Source organism: Homarus americanus, unplaced genomic scaffold (assembly GCF_018991925.1).
Source record: "Homarus americanus isolate GMGI-L3 unplaced genomic scaffold, GMGI_Hamer_2.0 scaffold50165, whole genome shotgun sequence".
NCBI lineage: Eukaryota > Metazoa > Arthropoda > Malacostraca > Decapoda > Nephropidae > Homarus > Homarus americanus.
This window is the reverse complement of record NW_024748747.1, coordinates 1,689,545-1,716,546: the sequence shown is the minus strand read 5'-3', so window position 1 is coordinate 1,716,546 and position 27,002 is coordinate 1,689,545. Positions and strand designations below refer to the sequence as shown.

At 37.0% G+C, this 27,002-nt stretch overlaps 1 protein-coding gene across 10 annotated transcripts in view; it reads left to right on the top strand.

The window, feature by feature from the left end:
- Nucleotides 1-27,002, top strand: part of LOC121880395 (protein abrupt-like) — a 131,150-nt gene that overhangs the window by 785 nt on the left and 103,363 nt on the right. For 9 of the 10 annotated variants that reach the window (XM_042387580.1, XM_042387584.1, XM_042387583.1 and 6 more), the window contains exons 2-5: nt 18,111-18,318; nt 18,440-18,655; nt 21,310-22,075; nt 22,971-23,030. In XM_042387580.1, the coding sequence (XP_042243514.1) occupies nt 18,124-18,318; nt 18,440-18,655; nt 21,310-22,075; nt 22,971-23,030 (1,237 nt within the window). In that variant the 5' untranslated portion in view covers nt 18,111-18,123. The remainder of the gene's footprint in view (nt 1-18,110; nt 18,319-18,439; nt 18,656-21,309; nt 22,076-22,970; nt 23,031-27,002) is intronic. The other variant, XM_042387577.1, reaches the window with a different exon arrangement.

Here is a 27,002-nt window from a genome sequence, read left to right as displayed (position 1 = left end):
CAGAGAAATGTGTTAAGCTTTCACCTCAACTTTGGTGTGTGGGGCATTGTCACCCTGGTCTTCATGGTGAGTTAATCTAATTTCTCTGCTTGTTATTGGTTATTGAGTAATTAAGGTGCGAATGTGCATCCTCACTCTTACCTGTATACTGCCATGTAGGCTTATGCAAGTGGAATCTGTGTTGTGTTACTTTGGAAGAATATTACTTTGAATAGGAATTTGCCAATGCATTATGATATCAGTACTAATAATCTCGTGTTGTAGGTAGTATTTGAATTAAGTGTTATCATGAGACTTTATGGAAAAAACATAGTTTTCTGCTTTAGTCCACAGAAATCTAGATGTATACCATTACTTCAATGTGAGTGCAACATAATTGTCAAGAAGTTTATAGTTTACTGGTGGCATATGTTTTAAAGGTTTCAGATAGGCAGTGGTTATATCCATGATGACAGCCATAGTATCTGTGCATTCCTGGGGTTAGGGCTGTGTTGATGATTTGCTTACTGCTGGGTGTCTGCAGTTCCTATTTTCCTCACCTGCAACTTACAGTGAAGTGCAGCCTATGGAACCCTAACCGAAATAAAAAAAAAATAAGTTCAGCTATGATAAAATTTTGATTTCAAAGTAGTGATATTGTGCTATTAAGTTAGGGCCTGAAGCATATACCAAGAGAGCAAGCAAAGCATTGATTGAGACCAAAGTCCAAGGATATTCTAACATCAGGGCAGGGCTCTGTTGTTGGAGCTGTAACCACTTCATGGTGTGTGGAATAGTGTTAATTGTTATTGTGAATTGGAAATTAACTAATTTATATTTATTTACTGGCACAGTACTTTATCTTCTCCACCACTGAGCGGCTTGGTAGCTTCTTTAGTTTCTTGTACTTTATACATTACTGTTGTGTCATTGGACATCCAAATTTCTCATTATTTTTTTTTAAAGTTCCCAGAAATTGTTTTCTAAATATATTCGAGTCTGACCTTATTTAATTTAATAGGAAGTCTGTCTGATATAGATTCTCTTATTTTGGAAAAATTGGCACATACTGGTATACTTGGGCATCAATTTGCTATCATGACTTTCATGTGTTGGTGATACAAAACAGTGCAGTAATTGAAATTTATTATTGTTTAAATGTGCAATACTATTTGGTACTGTACTTCAGCTCACTTATATATACAGTGCAGTACTTAGTGAATGCATAAATTAATATAGGTGTGGTTTTAAAACTAGAACATCAAGGACCATATTACTTCTTGAGCTTGACATTATGTATTTTTCGGGCTGTCCACTCAAATTATTTTTTTTAGGGGAGGTCCCTGAAAATTATTCAGTTACTCTTCAGTATTGAGGGAAGATGGTATCCCTTATCCTTTGACTACAGTATTTTAATACATGTCTAGATGTATGTTTATGTATATAGTTAAAGTTTATAGTGTACAGGACTATAAAGTTCATTATCTTTGAGTACAGGTACTGTAGTCATGTACCAACTCAGGTATAATTTAGTCTTACCCTGGTACAGGTATATAGGTTTATAGCTACATGATAAAAAGCTCACTTGATCCCATTTTCTTATTGTTCTATATTTTCCATCTTCCATTTTTATCTTTCTTGCACAATTGCTCCCATTCTGAGATAGCTACACATTCACATTCTCATGGATCACTTCCCAAACAGTTCTACTGTATATACCAAATCCTAGCGAATGCATTTCACTGCATACAGTACCACTTTCCCAGTTCACATTCCTGCTTACAAATTTTTCAGCTCACATATATCAGTGTACAATATATCAGTTTCTTAGCTCACATGCATCAGTTTAGCAACTTCTGAGCTAATATGCCATTGCATACCAACTTACACACATCATTGTATAACATAATGTGCACCATTATCCATGCTAACACAGCAATGCATTCCAACTACCCAGCTTACACTCAATGCTTACCAGATTCTGAGGTAACACACATCAGCTCTCACAAATTAGTGTACAATATATCAGTTTCTCACCTCACATGCATCAATGTGTACCAACTTCTGAGCTAATATGCAATTGCATACCAACTTCCACACATCATTGCATTACATAATGTGTACCATTAATTATGCTAACACAGGTCAGTGCATACCAACTACCCAGCTTACACTCAATGCATACCAGCTTCTCAGCCAACACACATCACTCCTTACCAACTACCTTTTAGCACAAATCAGTGCATACCAAGTTAGCCAACACATCATTGGATACCAAAGTGCATACCAACTTCTCAGCTAACACACATCAGCTCACATATACAGTAGTTGCATAGCCTATCACCTTCCCAGACCCCACACATAATTGCATACTAGGATGTTTCCTTAAGTGGACCACAACACACATCACTGTTTATCTACACAATAATATACTCATGCTACTGCAAACTGACAGAATTGTATACCCTTACTGTACTGGTGCATACTCACACAAAACTTGTACATACGCAAACCTACATCCCTGCATAAAATTAGAACTGCATACACTGCTGCTACTTCATTTCTCTTCAGGTAAAACATCTACATATTGAATCCTTGCTCCAGTGTTTATACTGTATACACAGCTTTACATACTTTCCAGTGCAATGACACATTATTGGAAATTTATATATATTTTTTTATATAATATATTTTTTAACGGGGATTAGCCCACCCGGGCACAGGTCACTGACCCACATCGGGGCCTGGGGGGCAAAAATGTAATGATAATAATAATAATAATAAAGAACCATAAAGAAAAAAAAAGATCAAGAGTGAGAAACAATATATGTATGTTGTGTTGTCAAAGTAAGAGAAACAATTGAGACCCTGCAATTGTGTGTAAATGAGGCAGAAAATCAGATCAGCAACCTGGGACTTGGTCACAATTTTCGTGATGCCATATGGCAGCAGGGTCTACCATTAGACAACACATTATGCTTCCAATATCTTCCCAGGTGGTAGTACCTCCCTGTTTGGTAGCTGCCTACTACCTAATATCATATGGTGCGTAAACTGGCATAAAATTGCCAATGCACTCAGTGAAAATTATTGTATACAGTAGCTGCAAACTCAACACATTTTTTTTTACCTACCTCAGCATACACAAAACTTCAATATACTGTATATTTATGCTTACAGTATATGTCCAAAACCCTGCATACTCATTTACATAAACAATACCTACCTACACACATCTGCATACACAACACTTGCACACATTCCTTTGCACACACAATGCTGTACCTGCACATGCTTTTGCATACAATGCCTGTGCATAAAGCTTTGTATTAACACTGCATAAAAATTTGCATTTACAACATCTGTGCATAAACATCTGCATTCACAACACATGTGCATTAACTTATGCATTCACAACACGTGCATAAACGTTTGCATTCTCAACACGTGCATAAATTTTTGCATTCACAACACGTGATCATAAACATTTGCATTCACAACACGTGATCATAAACATTTGCATTCACAACACAAATATGTGCATTCACAACACATTTGCCAAAACTTTTGCATTTACAACACATGTGCATAAATGTTTGCATTCACAACACCTGTTCATAAACATTTGCATTCACAATACATGTGCATAGGAATTTCATACACAGCTGCACATATAATAATTATTTGCTTACACAGCACATATCTTCTGTATACACAACCTACATACATATTTGCATATTCAACACATGCACACAAATTTGCATAAGCAATGCATATGTGCATTTTCATGCACAACACATGCACACCTGCACCTGCATGCACACTACCATTGCATACTCTGTGGATATACAGTTGCATACCATACACATCTGCATGCATGACTTTGCATACACAACATTTTCATTTGCACAGTTTTGCATTTATGACTGCATACACACTTCTGCCTACATGAAATGTCTTTATTCACATTCCCCTGCATACACAGCACTGGTTTGTTCACATACCTCTGGATATACAAACATTCATTTGCATGCCTCTGCATACACAGTAGCTACCTCTTCATTTGCATATATTTGCATACACCGTACATCTTTGTTTACTTATTACTGCTTACATAGAACCTTTTCACTTGCCTACATCTGCATATACAATTGTATGTTAATCAACCAATGGCTACCAACATATACTAATACTGTACATACACACGCTATTGCACACACACTTTGTACCCAAACCATTGAAAATACACTTTATGCACCCAAATACTGCATGCAGAGATTGCGATACTTTAAGCATGCACAGCATACTTTTGCCTTTACAAACCACTGCATACATACTTTGCTTACAGTTTAGCATGCACAGCCCACAACTGCATATATAAACCTACACCTATTGTACTGTACATATGCAAACCATTGCATACACATAAGTGCATATACACATCACTGCATACATACTAGTGTATATACACAACTGCATACACACTGCTCACAAACATCACTGTTTACACACTGGATATTCACTTCATTAATTACACACTTTGTTTTCTTTCCAATACATACAGTATACAAGCCTTATTTATGCTGCATATACTGTACAGTATACTCCAATACTTAAACACTTAACTTACACAACTCAGTACTGTACATATGCATTGTGCATATACACTTCAGATTATATATATTTTGCATATACATTCCATTGCATACACATTTCAGATTATATATATTTTGCATGAACATACACATTTCAGTGTGTGTAACTTTCAGTGCATAATACACTGCAGTACACACGTTTTATTTGTATGCTGTAGTGCATTGCGCATATACACTCCAGCACAGTAATGTACATGCACATTTTGCTTGTATGCTCTAGTGCATATGAATTTAGCCTATACACTCCAGTACCTTCACATTATGTATATAATACAATGCATACTGTACACATAAGTGGCTAACAACCTTACCATGTTCAAAACACCACTTTTTGTTTGATAAGCAAAGTTAAGCAACATTTGCTTGGGACCACCAGATGCTGTCGGTATTTAAAGGACTATGGAAATAAGCTTTGTGAGCTATCCTTGGTTGAATTGCCTAAATATTAATTACAATTTGTATGTACAGTTGGGCACAGGAATAAGTATACTGTACACTTATGGTTTGTGTTAGGAACAAAATGTATCATAACACTGTCCTGAACAGAACTGATAAAATTACAAAACAACCAGTAATATATATTTACATATACCTGTATAATGTACAAACAAAAATAATTCTGCACCTTTATGGTGTTATAAAATATGACATTGGACCAAGAATTCTGAACAACACTTATTTATGCTAATGATTCCTGTTAATTTCTCTGTACAGTACTGTATTAACTATATGTGATATACAAAATGCATCATACTGGTTATACAATGCATCACACTACCAGAAATACCAACCATACCAAATTAACATGGCCTCAGTCAGTGATCGTTACAAAGGCCATCAGACCTAGGGGTGCAGAACGTTTTTTTGCTGACTGTACATACAATACCGGTATATATTATAAATAATTTGTTGTGAATATTTAGTAATGTTTTGTGTTTATATTACAAATAAAGTACACTAATAATAATAATAATAATAATAATAATAATAATTAACGGTTTATTGAAAAAACTCTGCAGCCCGAAGGCTGAAAATATACATTGGACATAAATGACTTATTACATACATTGGTGTTTTAACAAAAGCCTTCATTAGAGAAAGGTGAAGGAACATACAGTGAACATACAGATTAATGTTTACACACGTAGATCATGTGAGCTGAGGTGTTGAGCAGCAGACACATAGTGTAGTAACTCCCTCACAGATGGTGTTAGGAAGGACCTCACGTGATGTAGTAGTTCCCTCACAGATGGTATTATGAAGGACCTCACGTGGTGTAGTAATTCCCTCACAGATGGTGTTATAAGGGGCCTGACGTGGTGTAGTAATTCCATCACAGATGGTGTTATGAGGGGCCTGACGTGGTGTAGTAATTCCATCACAGATGGTGTTATGAGGGGCCTGACGTGGTGTAGTAATTCCATCACAGATGGTGTTATGAGGGGCCTGACGTGGTGTAGTAATTCCCTCAAAGATGGTGTTATATGAGTGAGGAGTGGTCCCAGGCCTTCCTATCGTAGACGGATTAACACATCGCTGGTTGTTGTTGGGTCTCACGGGCAGTTATCACTGGGTACCTGGGACCTCACTGTGTGAGGCTGTTACTGTTGAGTTGTTCTCACTGACAAGCACTGTTCACCTAACACCTCATGTTCAACACTGGTTCCATTCCTTTCCAAAATGAAATTGTAACTTCTGGCGAGAACTTGTTGATATTCCGGTGGGGAGGAGGGTTCAGGGGCGGGAGTTGGTATGGGCCAACTTAACAGTTGACCTGGCTGCTCCCAGAGGAGCGCCAGGTACGTCTTGACCCTTCGGTGGTCAAGGATGATGTGTGTATATGTTGTATCCAATGATATTAAGTTTGTTGCTGAATGTGATTGTAGTTGTCTTATGGCACCCCCCCCCCTCCTCCTTGCGGCTACAATGTGTATACTTATTCCTGAGGCCGACTTTACATACAGTATGGCTTACAGAGAGTGTTTTATGGATAGTGGTGAGATACAGTTAATTCTGAACTGGAATTAATTTGGGATCGTTAGTGTGTAACATGATAAAGCTGAGATGGGACTTTGCTATTCTGATGAAGAAGGCAAGCTGATGTCATCTTTGATTTGAGGATGTTGTCTTAGAATATTACCACAGGGCAGCTTTCAGGCTACTAGGATCTACCAAATTGTGTTTTATTGTACAGTACTGTTTTTGTTAGAAGTCATGGCACTGTTATGACTCCTCACAATTCTTTTAGTAATATGGGAATATTAGTGAGCTTTTGTTCCATTGTTTGTAATGCATATTTCAGGTATTTAATAAAATTGGCAAGATTAGAATAAACAAGCTGTAAGTTAGTGTACAGACCATTAGCTTACAGTGGTTCTTTAGAGATGTTTTGATAAATAAAGAATGAATGTTGCTAAAGAAAACTGAGGGATGTCAGAAATTCTACAGTGTGTTAGTACTGTACACATAGTAGATAATTTTTATGAAAGTACAGTAGTGAGGAGTCTGTATCTGTCAAATTCTAAAATAGATCTGCTGGGCCTCACCATTTCCTCTAATATGTCATGAAAGCCACACATCCACAACATTGCTAAAGCTGCCTCCCGAAAGCTGGGAATGTTGTACAGATGCCGTAGTTACTTCACTCCTGAGCAGTTGCTTCAAGTTTATAAGGGATTCATTCGTCCTAACATGGAGTACTGCTCTCATATCCGGGGTGGCTCTTCTTCTGTTCAACTGTTAGATAGGGTGGAACCAAAGGCATTTCATCTTATTAACTCTCCTCCTTTAGTTGATAATCTTTTTTCCCCTTCTCTTTGCCGCAATGTTGCTTCACTCTCTCTTTTACAGGTACTTTAACAGGCATTCTTCGGTGGATTTGGCATCCTGTGTACCGCTGGCAAGGCCATGGGCTCGTAACTCACGTCTTGCCTGTGGTGCCCACTGTTTCTCTGTGGATGTTGGTCACTCTAGAATAACCCGTTATAGTACATCCTTCTTTCCTCACACAGTCAAACTGTGGAATGCACTGCCTTCTTCCATGTTTCCATACTCATACACATCTGTCTCATTTCACAAAGCTGGTTTTCTGGTATCTTCATGCTGTACATTAATATAATCTTTTTCTTTTCTATTTTTAATTTCCTTTTACTCCTATTTTTTCGCCCCTAGGCCCTGTTGGGGGTCGATGACCTGTGCCCGGGTGGGCTATTCCGTGTAAAAAATAAACAACAAATCCCCCAGTAAAATTAAGAATAATGAATAGCTACACTCCATATGGAGTGTAGTGGCTGGGTGGACACAGTGCTCACATCTTTTTCTGAAGGTTGTTGGTTTGATCCCTGGTCACTCCCAGTCTGCCCACCTGTAATTGATTACCTAACTTTACCAAGTTGGGGAACTGAAGGGGGTTTAGTGCATTGCTGGCCGTGCTTGCTCATTGTGTACTGAAGGCTTAGTATAGTGTGCTGTATCCACACAGTCCCTAACTTAGACATGCCTACCCACTTTTTCATCTTTTTCCATTCCATTTGTAGTAATGAGTGGCATGTGCAGTGTCATGGTTTTTCGTCGTAGTGGTCTAAGTGTGGATTATATTATATAAAGATTATAATATATTGTGTTTCTTATATTTCTAACCTTAGAGTTCGATACCTTCACACTGGTTACTTACAGGAGATTATGGTGTATCTACGTAGAAATTCACTCCACCACCCGACATTCCATGATTTATACTTGATAAATGATGATTTAATGAGTTCCATTAATTTTCAACATCCATCTAAGTTATTGGTTATACTTTGTCATAACCAATCAGTCATTACCTTTAGTAATAATAAGATAGGATCACAGATATGGGCAGATAATTGCACTTACATTTATTTGTCAAGCTTCCATACAAAGATTTACAATTTGCATGGATATATGAGTCACTCACGTTCATGCTGTAATAAAATTAATCTACACCACGAAGATGCCGGAAAACCAGTTTTTTAAAGTGAGACAGATTGTAAGAGCATGGAAACACAGAAGAAGGCAGAGCATTCCACAGTTTGGCTGTGTGAGGAAAGAAGGAGGTACTATAACGGGTTATTCTCGTGTGACAGGCATGGTAGGTGATGCAGGTGGCCAGATATACCGAGATTTTCCCAAATAATTTTATATGTCTCTGCATTTCCCGAGTTTATTATTACATTCCGAGACCATATCCATGCCGAGTTATATGAAATTCCGAGTTATCGAGGGTTTACTGTATTTGTGTTTGTAATCCAATGCTTCTAAATTCAACTTATCCAACGGTTCTCAAAAGGGTTTTCACTACACTACAATTAATATACTGTACATTCATGTCAGTTTTCAATCGAATTTCAAAACATGATACATACGGTGTATGTACTGTAAATGGATGGATGATGTGCCTGTACCCAGATGGTTACAATGTGTCGAGTCTCTCCACTCAAAAGTCTCACCTGCAGGGCCACGGGATATGTCATCTAATGAACCTTGTAATTATCTGAAACAGGATTCTTTACCTGTCACTTTATTAAGTGATGCCACTTTTATATCTAATGCCAGTTTTATATTATGTATTGAAGTTTTATTAAACACAAAATCAGCACCTGCTTGTACTTTTGAGATAGTTAAAGAGGTGTTTGAAGTATGAAAATACAGATTTGACTGTAACTTCAATTTGTTCCCTTTAGCTATGGAAGAACTTGTTAGGCTTAGGAGTTGACTTTATTATTGATGGGGTACGGTAACCCACACTGAACACGCAGCTTGGGTTGGAATGTGTTCTAATTTTTATGATACTGGGTGAGATGGTGAGCAGCGCCTGTGCGGGCAAGGTGGCTGGTTGCGCCTGTGCCACGAGGAGCAGAATTTTATAAGTTTGTACATTAAGGTTCTGTTGCTGCTATTTTACAGATATTAGTTAACTGAAATTAGCATTAATAGATTATCAGTAACATTGAAAATGTTTATTTTTGTTCTAGTAGTTTGTAAATCACTGTCATCTTGATGATATGGTTTTTAGAGTTTTTGTGTTAGGCTCTCTCTTTCTGGCAGTATGAAGGTCATGTTTGAACTGTGAACAGCCTTTGTTGTCTTTCTGTATCATTTGAGATTGAATGGCTATTGCATTTCTGTTGCTGGCAAAACACTTGTGTCCGAGGACATACTTCTTGCTTAGTATTTTGTAAGTATGGTTATGATCATCACCGTTTTACAGCCATTTTCCATGCTCCTGTGAGTTAGGTGTGATACCTGATGGTATGGTGTTCTAGTGTCCATCAGGCATTTTTTGAAGCAAATTTTTAGTGCTGGATGCTCTTACTATTGCTAACCCACTTTTACAGAGTGGAAACTGAGCAGTATATGTCGGACTTCAAAATGCCCTTTTAGTTTAGCAAGGCAGGGTTGCAACTCCCTAATGTATTACAAGATTACCCAATTACCTTTACAGTAGTAATGCTAACTTAAATGTGTGCACAAGTTTATGGTTTTATATTTTCGCTCAGTGCCTGAGTTGTTGTATGTTTAAGTTCTGAGGCTTATACTTAGCATGACACTGATTTTTAAGCCCATAGACACACTTTAAATATTTTCATACATACCTGGTACACAGTTTTGAAAAAGAGTATTGAGCTTTCACTGAATTCCTGAAATGACTCCAAAATTTTTGTGTTAAGATGATTTTTTAAAGTGCAGGTATTAATGCTTAATCATGAACCATTCATGAGAGAGATACTGTACTGTACAATATAGTGTTGTGACACGGGTGAGGCAGCTTATCTTATCATCAAGGACACTCGACCTGTTTTGAAACCTTGACGTGTGAAGCTGATTTTTAGGTGCCTCTTTCAACTCTTTGGCTACTGATTGGCTGAGAAAGAGAATTTTTTAAACTGCCCAGGTTGCTGCAGTGATCAGGTCTTACTCACACTTATTGTTTCTCTTTACCTTCTGCAGGAGATGTGGGAGTAATTGAAGATTCTGTCTATTTATTTTTCCATATGTGTGTGTGTACAAATGAGGAGCTATAGACCATAATATGCTAAGTGTCAAAATAGAAAATAGAGTAAAATGCTCAGGTAGGAATGTGTAACATACAAAATTCTTTTCACGGGACTCTCACCCACATGTACATGTTCCCAATTGGCTCTCTGGCTTACCCAGAGGACAGAAGAGAGATTGGGGAATACAAAGCAATACATAACACGTTTCAGCGATATATAGCTTTTAGCAGGCTATGGTCTGGAGCTCCTCAAATATCCCCTTGGCCATCTTGTGAATGTGAAAACTCAAATACCTGTATACAATAGAAATGGAATTTGATGTATCTTAATTTGTGGATGTAGCCCTACAAAATCTTGGACGAGTTCAATAAGCAGCATTTTTCCCTCTGTATTTTAGGGAATTGTGGCCCATTTTGTCACTGGCAGTGTGGGATCCTGACAGTTGTTGGAGTTTATTACTTGGTGTTACTTATATATACAGTATGATATATAAGTTTTTAGCTGACTGGGTTTACAGGGAAAAGTTTTATAATTGGTGGGGTTTAAGGTTTGGTTGTTGTTTTTATGATTTATTTAATGTTTCATAATGGAGTAGCAGAGGTTTTAGAAATTTGCTTAATGCAGAAAGTAGCAAGTTAACACAGAATCCAGTTCAATAGGAAGGTTTATGGTGTGGAGATAAGCATAATGTAGAGAATCAAAAATGTTACTGAAGGTCTTATGCTTGACCTGTTAGCATACTTAGAATCTTAAACTGAAAATCATAGTTATATATAAGGTGGTATGAATTTTACATGTACTGTATAATATTAGAAGCAACGCTGATTCATGGAGTTATGAATTGAAAACTGCACAGTGTAGAAGGTAACATTTGAACATAGAGACTTGTGAATTAGCTATTCAGAGAAATATAATTACACTATACTATGAAGATAGTTATACTGTAGATGAATTAGCTCATTTTGTTTTTAGATTTTGGGACCTTTTTTGCTGTTGTGGAATATAGAGTAAATTACAACATATTACTGTCAAATATTCTGTTATGTACGTAACTATCCATAGGACGGTTGTTTTCAGTTTCTTCAGCTGAGTGCTTTAGATAACACAGGATACTTAGCTTCTGATTTATATTTTATGGGGGGTGGGGAATTAAGCATTATAGATTATAGATATGAAAATTAGGTGGGTGTGGTGACAAAAATAATGAAGTATTTGTTTATTCTGTGTTTATAAAAAATCTGGCTTTAGAGAGAGAAGATAAATCTGGAGCATAGTTCAATCAGTTTTCTTATCAATTCACAAATTTATGCTTTGTACTTTTAATAGGTGTGTTTTGAAATATTTCGTAGTGAATGAAATGTAGTTTTTTCTTTAATCATAGCCTGTATGAAGTCGAAAATATTACTTAAGTGTAAGGAGGGCTAAAGTGCTTGGCTAATCCTATACTACTGTATTAATTGTTGACTGGCAGCAGTAGAGCATGAGACCAAAACAATTCTTGCGCATTGCACCACACACTGATAAATGAATGATAGTGGAGCTTTCTTGAGTACCTAGTCAAGTGTTTTTCTCATGTGTCAAAGAGTAGTTTGGTTTACAAATTGGTACGCACATGATCTGAGTCGTGTATTTGTAGGATATATATATATACTGTATATATATATATACTGTATATATATACTGTATATATATACTGTATATATATATATATATATATATATATATATATATATATATATATATATATATATATATATATATATATATATATATATATATATATATATATATATATATATATATTGAAGATGGATATACTATAAGGCATCCCTAACTGATATTCCATGGACAGGTGATGTATAGTAAACTGTACATTATTTTTCTATTTCTATGTTTACAATGTCTTAACTACTATTCCATGTTTATGTGGGGATGAATCAAATGGTAATGAAACTTCAAAGTAAGGAGGGACAGCATAGTACATGAGTGTTATCAAAGATGAGCATAGAAAGTTACAGGAAAAAGAGTAAGGTAGCAAGGCATTGGGTAGAGATACACACACACTTGCGCACATTCTCTACTTGCATATACTGTACAGTGTACAGAATGATTCTTTACCTTTTATATTTACTGTATTCACAATGCTTCAGATAGCCATGTTGTGATTAGAAAGTTGAAACATTTGGCTAAGTAATTTTTTATATGTATACTGTACAGTACTGTATACGTACTTATACTGCATATAAAACAAGCCTTTTCCCATTACAGTGTACTGTATAGTGCTGGGGGGCCAGAATTAACAGTAGACATACTCCCAGGCTCTGCACTTACTCAACAGACAATCACGGGTTAAAACATTTATTAGTAAATAATATATTACTTGATTATAAAAATTTTGATAGTATGAATGAAAGAAGAAAAAGTGAAACTTGCACCATTTACTTGTAACTGCCCACAATTCCTTGTAATTTTGATAGTGCATTTTAGTACTGTACCCTGTACACTGTACTTACTGTATTAAGGAACCAGTTCAGGGGTTCAAAGTTTGCACCATACAGTTTTTGGAGCCTGGCTATTTACAGGAGACGTACAGTATACCTGTACTGTAGTTTGTTTGTGGGATCAAAAATCAATGTCATGCCATCTTTGAATCTCTTAAGCTGATCCCTAAATGCTATTTAATACTGGATGTGAATTTTGTTTCCAAGCTGCATACAGAAGGGGTGTCAGTTCTTCATTAGAATATAGAAGATGGTAGCTGGTCCATTTCTACTACTTTTTTATCAAGTATAGCTTACATTTAAATGTGAGCATTTTATCTCCTTTTATTACCTCTTGCATCATGTAAAGCAAACTAAACAGTGCAGTCACTTAATTTATATTTTACAATGATGTAAGAAGAGGTAATAAAAGGAGATAAAATGCTCACATTTAAATGTAAGCTATACAGTCATGCTACTAGCTCATAAACAAGCATCAAAAACCCCGTACTGTACTATTGTAGTCAGCCTTTACTAGAACACAAGATGCAAAAATCACCTTTAAATAAAAGTGAAAGCAAAATCTGATACATTGTGATGAATATACAAGTACAGTATCTTGAACGTGACTGCAATTTTATATTTGCATCACACTAGCTGAGTTTTCATTGTAAAACACAATGCTTTCATTACCAGTTATTTAAGCCCAAATGGAAAAGATGGAATCTTACTTTCAGTATGTCTTGTTGAGACAGGAACATATTTCAATACTTAGCCACTCTCAAATACCTTTAGCTGTTTTAAATCTTAAGCCAGCTTTATTTATTTCAATCGACTCTCTTCCTTGTTGTTATCACTCTGGGTTTCTGGCCGTCAGACATCCACCAACTGCTGGACCACCGCTAACAGCGAGGGTCTGATCACACCAAGCGATCTGTAAAAAATGTTACACAAGATCATGGGTTTAAGAAAAAATGTAGTTTTTATTGGGATATGTGAAAGTAAATTTGCATTTTTTACATAATTTATAGAAAGTAAACTTTATCCATAAATAAACAAAGGCATAGAAAAAAAATGCACAAAAAGTAGATCATAAATACAGTTCAGCAAAAAATGCCCTGTACGAAAGAAGACATAGTAAGATAAAATATAAGGATTGAAACCCACAGAAAAATACAAAGATAAGGCAGTGTTACAGTACATGTAGATAATTTTTTTGTACTCGCTACTTCCACTGAGCATCTCGTAACATGCTGTGACAGGGAGGGGATCCGCTAAAAGCATAAAGATCAGTGAAATTTATAACTTAGTTTTTGTGTAATCTTCTTGACACATTATGCGTAAGGAATGGCCGAAGCAGTAGAGTACGTACAGGTAGTTCTTGATGTGAAATATCTAAGTACCCTGTACTATAGTACTGTAGTCCATAACCTAAGATTCTCTGGTTTTAGGGGACAAGAATGAATGAAAATACTGTGTGAAAAATATACAGTTGTCAATACGTACAGTGGTCCCTCGGTTAACGAACACAATTCGTTCCAGAGGGTCGTTTGTTAACCGAAAATTTCGTTAACCAAATCCATTGTTTTAAGGGGATATTGGGCAGTTGGTTCCAGCTCACAGAAAAGTACATACCCGGTACCAAAAAAAAAAATGCAGTAAAGTACACTTACTTTGAGGTGTGTATGCAGAAGGCTCCTGGTTGATGATGCTGATGGGAATTAGAAGTTGGGGGTGGAGGAAGTGGGGGTGGAAATCCTGTCTCCTTTTTGAAGAGGAACACTGAGGGGAAGCATCTTTCTCATGCTGCCTTTTAGAGAAGAAACTGTAAGTTTTTCGTTGTGGGGCATTTTTCCTCCTGATCATTAGCTGGTTCTTGAAGAAGGAGACCACTTTGTCCTCCACAGTAAACAAAATCGATTTTGCTGTTTTCACATCAGGGTGCCTTGAAGCCAGTTTCCTGAACATCTCCCAGTGGTGAACAACATCTTTTAAGTCTGATGAAGACATATGGTCATCACTTTCCTTTTCCTCCTCACCATTGTCTGTTTCTAGCATCTCATCCAGTTGTTTCAAGTCTTCAGGAGTAAGTTCCTGCTCATGAGACATCACAAGCTCTTCAACATCATCCTCCTCCACTTCGAGTCCCATTGATTGACCAATGGACACAATTGCCTTGTCCAACTCCGTTTCTTCCTCAAATCCCTCAAAATCATGGACTGCTGTTGGCCACAGTGCTTTCCATGCAGAATTCAGGGATCGAATGGAGACTTCTTGCCATGCTGACTCGATCAATTTTACAGCCTCCAGGATGTTGTATTGCAGCTTCCAGAACTGTGCCAGTGATAGATCAGGATCAGTGGTAGTTGCCTGATGACACCTTCTGAACATATTCTTCATGTACAGCTTCTTGAAGTTGCTGATTACATTTTGGTCCATTGGCTGCATAATTGATGTAGTGTTGGGAGGCAAAAACAACACTGACAAAGTCAAATGGAGCCTCTAAAGTGCTGGCAAGTTCAGGGTCATGACCAGGGGCATTATCCAGAAGAAGAAGAGCCTTTAAAGGGAGTTTATTGGTGGTTAGGTAACTTCACAGAAGGGCAAAACACCTCAACTGCCCATTCATTAAAGAGCTGTCTCGTTACCCATCCCTTATGGTTTGACTTCCAATAAACTCCAAGTTGTCCTCTTACCACCTTTTGTTGCTTGATCACCCTGGGGTTCTCAGAGTGGTATACAAGCATAGGCTTCAGTCGGAAATGCCCTGAAACATTGGCACTAAGCAATTGAGTGAGACGGTCCTTCATGGGTTTATGCTCCAGTAAAGAAGCTTCATCTCTGTTGATGAATGTCCTTTTGGGCATTTTCTTCCAGAACAGCCCGGTTTCATCCACATTGAAAACTTGCTGTGGAAGATAATTCTCTTCATCCATCAGTTCCTTGAACTCCACTACAAATTTTTCAGCTCCTTCTTTATCTGCACTGGCAGCTTCACCATGCCTAACAACACTATAAATGTCACTTCTTTTCTTAAACTTATCGAACCAGCCCTTGCTGGCCCTGAACTCTTCAAACTCAGTTTCAGAAGAACTACGTTGATCTTTCTTCAAATGTTCGTATATTTCCCTGGTTCTTTCACAAATAAATTCAGTAGAAATGGAATCTCCCTTCATTTGTTTTTCTTTAATCCAAATAAGAAGTAACCTCTCTGTTTCTGCAATTAATGATCTACCTTTAAACACTGGTAGATTTATCTCTCACTTTCACTTCTTTAAATTTGTCTTTCTGCACCAGAATTGTAGACACAGTTGATGCCGACATGCCATATTCTTTACTCAGTACATTGGTTCTAATGCCTTCTTCATGTTACTTAATAATTTCCTGTTTCACTTGAATTGAAATCGCCTTTCTAGATTTCTTTGGACCCATGCTGGATGCAATACAGTAGCTGTAATTAAAGATTATTATATTTAAATCAACACTGCACTGCGCTATATATTATCAATACTTGTATGTTAAATAAATTTCACAATGACCAATAATGGTAATGTAAAAACGTAAAAATACTCTGTGTTCAAGAGAGCCACAAACAAGATGTTTCCTTCACTGTAAACAGTTAAACAGACGCTTTGGTGGGTGAATGAAGTGGCTGATGGGCGCACCAAAAACTAGTTCCATATACTGCATATACAGTATTATCAATATGCTAAATAAATGTTAAAATGACTAATAATTTTAATATAAAACTTGCAAAAATATTAAAGAGCACAATCCTTCTTGATATTTACTCCAATGGAAACGAATGTAAGCCTAGAACCGATTACTGTATTGGCGGACTAGCCTATCAGCTGATGCTCAAGCCAAAACATGTTGTCGTAAGGATTTTGTAAATCGATAAAGTTTTGTTCGTTAACCGAAATGAAGATCCTTATGGAAGGTAATTCGTAAACCGAACCGTTCGTTAACCGAGGTACCACTGTATAGTACATATGTTTTGCACACAAGTACAGTTACTGTATAATAATATATTTTGTAGCACATATTAGTAGAGAACCACTTTTCCACGAGATAAATTTTACAGGCTTGTCCATAAATATTTAACCTTTTTGGGGCACTGCTGTAGAGGATGTTAGGACTACAATGGCTAGTACAGTACAGTATTTGTATTATCTATACAGTAAATGAATAATAATATTTTTTTCCAGACTGGTATTTTCTTAGGTATTGGGGAGGGAGGGGGGTAGTCCCTCTGATCACACTAATGATCATTTTATTACCAACCTGTGACCTTTGTAATGACAGTTACACTACATCATTTTCCTCAATTTATTGGTTGGCAACCCCCAGGTGAGAAGGGATAGCTAAGACCAAGAAATAAATGAGACTTGTGAACAGCTCAGCACACCATAATAGTACTGTAGTGGGTCCCTGGGTTACGAATGGGTTCCGTTCCTGAGGACGTTCTTAAGTCGGATTTGTACGTAAGTCGGAACACATGCTATGTGCATACCACACTTACAGAACAATGTTTAAAATACCTCTATAAGCCTAAGTCCTTATATACATCTAAAATTATTTAATTTAAGAGAAAAGAAGAAATAGAATGACAAAATACAGTAAATGTAAGTAAAGAGGTCATCAGGTAAATAAAATACTGTACTGTACTGAAAATTTCAAGTTTAACCCCGTTAGTATCGGCAGGCGTTCGTAAGTCGGACGTTTGTAAGTCGAGGCTCCCCTGTATACTATATACAGTGCCAGTAACCCTGTATGGCCATGGGATTGAACTTGTGTTTGTGGGTGTGGATTCCAGAACACAACCTGCAAAGCACTGTAGTCCTAATAATATAAATATTTGAATTGTGCAAGGTTCCGATTGATTCAGGTGATTTAGAGTGACAATATTATTTTTGTTACATGGTAATATCAGAATTTTTGCTAATAGCAGACTCTTGTCTTTTTCCCATTTGTTGCAGTAGTAAGCAGCACATGATCGCCATGGGTAGTGACCAACACTTTTGCCTGCGGTGGAACAACTTTCACAGCAACATTGCCACATCGTTTGAACATCTTCGCGACCATGAGGACTTTGTGGACGTGACGCTGGCATGTGAGGGGCGCAGTCTGAAGGCCCACAAGGTGGTGCTTTCGGCCTGCTCCCCCTACTTCAGAAACTTGCTCAAGGTAAGGAATAGTAATTACAGAATGATTTTATAACTGAATAACAAACTTTGTATGTATTATTTTGTTTAAGTAAGACTCATATTATCTTGAAAATAACATTTATCCTATTTTTCTCTTCCAGCAAAATCCTTGCCAGCACCCCATTATAATTTTACGAGATGTGGCATATGTGGATATGTCAGCTCTTCTCAGCTTTGTGTATCAAGGAGAAGTTTATGTATCTCAAGACAGGCTTACAACCTTTTTACGCACTGCTGAGATGCTTCATATTAAGGGACTCACTGAACAGAATCAGCAGCAATCTCACATAGCTGCACACCAGCTGCAGAGAGATCAGGTATAGTAATAAGATTGTTTAGTGATTATCATCCCATTTTAATCCAACCCATGACCAGTTTTATTTGGTCACCAGTCTCATTTTAGTCCACCACCTTGATCTTTGGTGTACCAATTCTATTTAAATTTCACCTCTCCTATGTACTTGGGTCATTCCTGTTGTTCCTGTTGTACCAGTAAAGAAGAGAGTTATTGCAGCAGTCACTCTCAAATCAAATTTACAACTAACTGAACAAATTTATTGCCATATGTCCTTGCAAATTATTCAGTTTTTCTTGAGTGCCCATGAAAATTCCTCAGATATCTAGAACTTACCGTATATACTCGTGTATAGTTCGAGTTTTTAAGACCAAATTTTTAGGCAAAAAATTGGGGGTCGTCCTATACATGTGTAATAGTTTTGTTAGGTTGAACCCATGCTTGATGGGAAGGGCGAGGAGCAACTTTTAGCTTCAGACATGAAAAATATTTACCATTTACTGCCAGTAAACAATGGAAACGTAAAATATGTACCAATTAGTAATGAAAAGTTGTGCAGTTCCTTCAGCAAATGAAGCTCACCAACTTACAATAGGCTAAATTACCTTACAACGTGCTTTCAGCAGCCTATGTTGAAGTTCTTAGCACAGGTTAACTTATCATATCATATACGGTATCACAGTTATCATTGATCTACAAAAAATACCGGCAATAATAACCTTTTTGATATTTCACACGTAATATAATACCCGGTAATCTACTTCAACCTCCTATTGTTTACAACGACGCATCACGCACCACCAGCTGTATCAGCTAGACGGTACACGTGTTTTTCGAATCGTTTTCAGTTAAAAAACTGTTACATCACATGTATATTTTACCTTAACTGTGCCTGAATGAATATATTCTCGGAAATAAATAGTAGTTTTGCTGAAACGTGATATATTTTAATGTAAAATAGGATAAAATACATGACGAAAACAAAAGATTTTACCTAACCTTCCGATGTTCAAGAGAAGTTACTCGTTTTTTTAATAGTTTTTGGTTAAAATATTGTTATATTACAATGGTATTCTATTCATACTGTGCTTGATATAATGCATTCACGGAAATGTAATATTTTTGCTGAAATGACATACGTATTACAGTGGAAAGTGGGATAAAATCGTGACGAAAACAATGACTTTTGCTTTCTTTCGTTCAAAAGATGTTACCGTAATCGCTTTTCGAATGGTTTTCAGTTAAAAAACTGTTGTATTACGATAATATTCTATCCTAATTGACTTGAATAAATACTACGATACCATATTTCTGAATATTTTCATTAAAATCCATCAAAATCATTTTCCTTGTCATCGTCTGCAGCACCAAACAGCTTCTCCCAGTCCTCTCCTTGAACAGGGCTAGAGGGTACGTGTTTTTCGAATCGTTTTCAGTTAAAAAACTATTACATCACACGTATATTTTACCTAAACTGCGCCTGAATGAATATATTCTCGGAAATAAATAGTAGTTTTGCTGAAACGTGATGTATTTCAATGTAAAATAGGATAAAATACATGACGAAAACAAAAGACTTTACCTAAGCTTCTGTTCTTGAGATGTTACTCGTTTTTTTAATAGTTTTCGGTTAAAATTCTGTTATATTACAATGATATTCTATTCATACTGTGCTTGATATAATACATTCACAGAAATGTAATATTTTTGCTGAAATTACGTACATATTACAGTGGAAAGTGGGATAAAATCGTGACGAAAACAATGACTTTCGCTTTCTTTCGTTCAAAAGATGTTACCGTAATCGCTTTTCGAATGGTTTAGTTAAAAAACTGTTGTATTACAATAATATTCCTTCCTAATTGACTTGAATAAATACTTGAATGGAAATATACAATATTTTTGATGAAACTACCCGCGTTTCAGTGTAAAGTGTCGTAATAATAAATGGTAAACAATTTGCCTTCGGCACTCATGTTTCAGGCACGGCGAACCTCAGTTTATAGGACGTAGAGCGTTTTTAGTGAAGGTTTTGTTGTTCCATTACCCTCAAAAACGTGGGTCGAACTATAAACGAGGAATATCGTAAATTAACGATTTCTTGGTCAAAAAATCAGGGTCGACTTATGAACGAGGGGGGTTATACACGAGTATATACGGTATGTATTTATTCATAATAAGGATGCAGATTAAATTTGAAATATTTAGGACTTGTACAGTGTGGGGCTCATTTCCTTAAATGTTGCAAAACTAAAGAAACAAAAAGAATTGTAATGTACAGTGTACTATAATTGGTTATATTTTGCAGGTTGTTTCTCTTGTTTAACTTTAACTTTAATTTTCTCTGTAGTACCTGTATGCGTTTTTTAATTGGCATTGTGTTGCATAAGTTCATCATGTGAGTGTGTGTAAACTTTCCATTGTCCGGAGTACAGTATACGTCTTTAATGGATAAAGATGCTTTTGTGAAACTTCATTAAATATTATTCATTGGACAAGATGCATAATAAGAAATTAAAGGTCTAATATGGCAGTACCTATGCATATAATATAAGATGGTACTCTTGTTAGAAGTGGTATTTGTACATTTATCATGCATGATATCATATTTTTTACATAACATGTAAGTAAAAATGCTCTTAATTAATACTGTATCTGCATTTTATTTTCATTTAGGGAGGGTTGGTAAACAAGGTGGTGAGCAGCCTGGGTGCCATAGCAGTTCAGGGTCCGTCCTCACCATGCTTGAGATCCACACCTTCACCCACCAGCCATATGCTCCAGCAGCCGTCCCACATCTCACCACCACCCAAGAAACGCCGACCAGCCAGTAGTCCAATCCTCAGCTTACCAGTTTCCACCGCAGCACCTTCTACCCCACCCCGCTCAGATGTGCCCTCAGCCCGAATAGAATTAAGTCCTCACTTGGAGGGATCTACATTGGCTGCAGCTCTCACTAAGCCTCTTAATTCAGTCAGTCAGAGAGGAGACAACACAAGCCGAAGCTCGCAGCCTGCGCCTCCCCCACAGTTACCCCCGCCCCCACTGATAGCAGCCCCCCTCCCCGCCCCAGATGTGCCAAAGGTAAAGCAGGAAGATGAGGGGGAGGGGGTTGGGGGAGAAGAGGACTGCCATATACCAGACCAGGCAGTAAATCTAGTAACAGAAGGCTCCATTTTAAGGCAGCGCATCCAGGGGTACCAAGGAAGCAGTGATGCACCCCCAGCTCTACCTCCACCTACCAACAGTTCCAGTAGCCGCCCTACACAGGCACTGCTACATCCTCACATCGTTAAAGACGACTCCCTTAGTGATGACACGAATATAGGTGAAATGGGGGTAGAGTTGGGAGAAGGAGGTGGGGAGAAGGAGGCTCTAGCCAGTCCACCACCCATGGTGATCAGACCACCACTCATGGGTCTTCTACCAAGGGAAGCTGCAGGTAAGGGTTATCTTAAATTGTACACCTCTGTAATATATTCAGATGTACACTTTGGTTCCAGTCCTTTGATTCTGTCAGTTTTACCTGGTTGATGGACAAAATGCTGGTTCTAATTAAGTTCATCAATCAATATTTTGGGAGAAGATTGGCAAGAGTTCAAAGGCAATCAGAGGTTGTTGTTAAATATCAAAACCTTATTGTGCAAAATAAATTCAAGTGGTGAAATACTTAGTATACTGCAATGTATATTATAATACTGGTATTCAACATAGTTGGTTTTACACTTTCAATTGGATTGACTTTAATCCTTACAATTTGGTCAAACCATTGTCCTTAGATGTGCATACTTTCTGGATACCCTTGTCTCTCCACATTCTGATAAGTGTAACATCACATGTCTTAAAATTTCAACTGGATTAACATTAAAATTAGAAGGCAAGCTAAACATCATGTACACTCAACAAAAACTTCTCAAACACCTGTGCACGATGGATGTGAGAATGAGCAGAATGGGGCTTGTCATCTCGGAATGGTTTCAGGTTCTTCGTTCATTTTTAAGATTGCATAGTGCTTAAGCGCTCAAGAAGTTTTTGGTGAGAGTATACATACATACGCACATATTGTCTGAATGTTACAGTTCCTGTATTCTAAATGCATTTATACCTCTGACAAAAGGACTGTTCTGTGAAGACACATTATACTTTACATTTTTTAAACTTAAGCCTCTCATGAGCTTCAGTGATGCTTGGTTTAGACTGGAATTGGATCCTGGAATTTAACACATTTTTCAAGAATATTATTCTTTGAGATAATCATGAGAATATTTTTTTTAATTGTATTGTAATTGTCATTAACAGAAGAGATTTACTGAATTACTTTACCTTTTCCTCGGCAGGTTTATATCCGGGTCCGGGAACGTCAGGGTCTTTAGGTCAGCAACATGAATCTTCTCAAGGTAAGTTATAGATTTTATCTGTACCCTCATGCAACCACAAAGTTCTGTAGAGATTTAAAAAGAAATATTCGTTATCTGGTCAGTGGACCATCAAGCTGGTGCTTACTGTAATGAATTAAAACAAAAATCATTGTAGTAAGTGCAGTACAGTATTTGTAACAGTGTTTTTGTCATCATATGATAGAGTACGTATTGTGAAATGTGAGTTTAGCTTTCTGCTTTGCTGGATGAAACTTCTGCAACATTCGGTTACAAGGTTTACCATTTTATTTTTACCATTTCATCATCATAATTTCATAGCACATTAATAAAATATTTGCTTTATATTATTAATTCTGGCCTGAAAATTTTTTCACCTACAGTATTTTAGTTAGATTGTTGAAGTTTAACCTAAATTTTTTTAATTAGTGAAATATAACTGATGAAAAAATTCACTGTGTACACATGCACATAATATGGTCATGTTAACAACTTCACAACCTCACCTGGTTGTAAGAAATGTCACTTTTGCTGGACTGTAAGTCCCACTGACTTTTTCCTCGTTGTGTTAGGGGTAAACTGCTAAACTGCTATTTATCCTTGTGACCAAGTTATTGCATATGACAATGACCAATATCACACAAATCTAAGAATATTTAAAAATGTAAGTTTAGATACTGTACGGTAGTGTATTATTTTTGGTGTAAATTTTACCCTGCATAGTGGAGAATACGTATTCTGTAAAAGTACCCATCATCCAAATAGTGTCAATGTATGTTTATTATTGTACAATAAAGGGAATAGGAGGAAATTTTATATTATTGCTTTTGTTTCTTCTCCATGCAGTCTGAGTTTTCAAGCATTGTTCCCTCCCGATTATAATATTAACATTACAGTACTTGATTTGAGATGAAGTCCTTTGATACCACTGCTTCTACCATTGGTTACTCTGACTTCAGATCTGCAGTCTTATTTGTTTTACTGTTCATGCACGTACTAACTGGGATGAGGTTCTTTGGCATCATGGCACCTATCATGGGATGGAAGTACATCCTGGCAGAGATATGAAATTGAGCCTTCTGTGGCCTCATTTCCTCAAGATCATGTACACTATATGGTGCTCTTACTATAGTCATTGAGATAGGAGGTTACAGCCATCTCATTTTGTTTTTGCCACCTGGGGTGATGTCCTTTAGCAATAATGGACTCGAGTTTGAAGATAGTAATCCTGACCTGACCTCAGATCATGGTTTCAGTGACCTCATTTTTGTGAAACCTTGTATATGCCAATCCCACACCACCTAACCAGGGATGAAAGTCATTGACGCCAGTCTTGGGGTTGATGTGCACTCTGACCTTCCTTTAGTTAAGATATATTATAAAAAAAATTATTGACCATATTTCCACAAAATCTTGGATTATTCACATGCAAAGATGTTCTCTTAAGCTTTGGTACTGACCACATTGTACTGTATCCCTGATTGTAATCTGTATTTCACACTATTTATCTGTCTGTCTGTCTGTCTTGTCTATTAATTCTACTCCTCCCTACTCTTGTATGGGCAGCATCAAGAGGTGCAAATTAAATAAAAAGAGGAGAAAACAATTGGATATAAAGGTACAGAATGTGTAGAAAAAGTCAGAAATTTATAGCCTCCACATGGATTTATAATGCTCTGCTGTGAATACTAAGCTGACTTGTCAGGTTCATTTAAGCTACTGCCATCATGAATTAAAAATAAAATAAGGCTTTACAATACTTGAATCTCTCCAGGTCACCCTGTCTCCAAGCCTGTCCCCCCCCCCCCAGCCAGATAGGCAATTATCTATGATTAAAAATACGTTACAGATATTTTCTTACTTTAGAATGTTGGAATTTAATTTTATATCTAAAGTCATAGCCTATTGCAGTGTAGATGTTTAAAACTCGGGCACTATGATTCAATATCCATGTCAATTTTAATCTTGTCAAATTGTTACTGATGTCATTCATGTGTTACCCAAAGAAAAAATTCACCAAAAATCGAATAATTATGACTGACACTTGAAATTTTGGCATGTCACTCCTCGAAACATTCACTCTCGTGATAATCCAACAATACAGTACAGTCTGCATTTACGAGGCTTTTGTTTACGCGTTTGGTCATTTATGCGGTGCCTTGCCAGAAAGAAATGCTTTAATTACGCTGTAAATTTGGTCATTTACGCGGGAAGCGGCGCGGGCAGGGTGCGCACAAGGTCGCCCAGTCAACAAAACATTACCGAGTTCTTCACCCACCACGGCCGGCCCAAGTCACTGATAGTGAGGATATGGACTTTGAGGTGTTTGACAAAGAGGCCCTGCAAGCCTCTGTTGTGGATAGTAATACAATTGATACAAGTGATACAGGTGAGGGCCAATAATCTGCCCTCTGCCTTGGAACCAACCCCCCATCCCCGTGTGCCCAGCCATCTTTTCTACTTATGTAAGTGTTAAAAAACCTGTTATTATTAGTATTTCTCTTAATTATTAATTGTGTGTGCATACCATCATAAAATTAAGATGTTATTTTGACTACAAGGTACGTATTGTGTCGGAAAAAGTGGAGTTTGGGGGTCGGCCCAGTCTCTATTTCAATTAATCTCTATGTTCTGTTATTTCATTTACGCGTTTCTCGTTTTACGCAGGCCTCTACGGGTTCAATAGACCGCGTAAATGCAGACTATGCTATAATTAGATATATGTCAACTCCTCCTAGCACGATGGTGGCAAGGCTTGAGCACCCTTCACTCATCTACCAGCAGTCAAACCAGAATGTGCTGCACACTTTCCCTTTAAATTTTCTCCCGTTGTCCCTCTCTCACACCCCTGCAGTAATATTGCCTATAAAATTGTTTGTAAACTAATTTATTAGTTTAAAAATTTTTTTTAGTATATATTTTACTGATTCAAACTTATAAACATAGTTTGTGTGTGAACTGCTAGGTATGGATTTTTAATTCTATAATTGCTTACAGCCAAACCATACATGCTAGCAAAATTCTAAAACCACCGTAACATACCGAGACACTTATACAGTGGTCCCTCGATTAACGAACACAATTCGTTCCAGAAGGTTGTTCGTTGACCGAAAATTTTGTTAACTGAAACCATTATTTCAATGGGATTTTGGGTAATTGGTTCCAGCTCACCGAAAATTATGTACAAAGTAAAAAAATATGCAGTAAAGTACACGTACTTTGAGGTGTGTATGTAGAAGGCTCCTGGTTGATGATGATGAGAATTAGAAGTGGTGGTGGAGGAGAAGGGAGAAGAGAAGGAAGTGGGGATGGAAGAGAAATCACCCCATGCTTGATGCCGTCATTTCACCCATAAAATTTTAAGTTCACTAGGTGTAATTCAAGATTACTTTCTTTAAATCAACACTGCACTATATATTGTCAATGTGTTAAATAAATTTCAGAATGACCAATAATTGTACTGTAAAAACGTAAAAATACTTTATTTTCAAGATAGCCACAAGCAAGATGTTACCTCCACTGACCAGAGATACAAACTGACGCCTTGGTGGGTGAGTCAAGTAGCTGATTGGCGCACCAAAAACTAGTTTCCTGTACTGCAATTATGTTAAATAAGTGTTAAAATGACTAAAAACTTTAATATAAAACTTGGAAAATTATTGAATAGTACAACCTTCTTGATATTTACTCAAATGGTAATGAAATTAAGCCCTAGAACCGATTACTGTATTGGCGGACTAATATTCCAGCTGGTGAGCAAGCGAAAACATGTTGACATGATTTCGTAAGAATTTCGTTAACCGAATTTTTGTTCGTTAATCGAATTGAAGATTCTTATGGAAGGTAATTCGTTAACCGAGGCGTTCATTAACTGAGGAATCACTAATGGAATAATTGGTAAAAAAAATAAAAAATACAGTATACTGTTCAGTAAACCCTCGAAGATCTGGACCCGGGAAATTTGGATTTCGGAAGATCCGGACCAAAAAATTT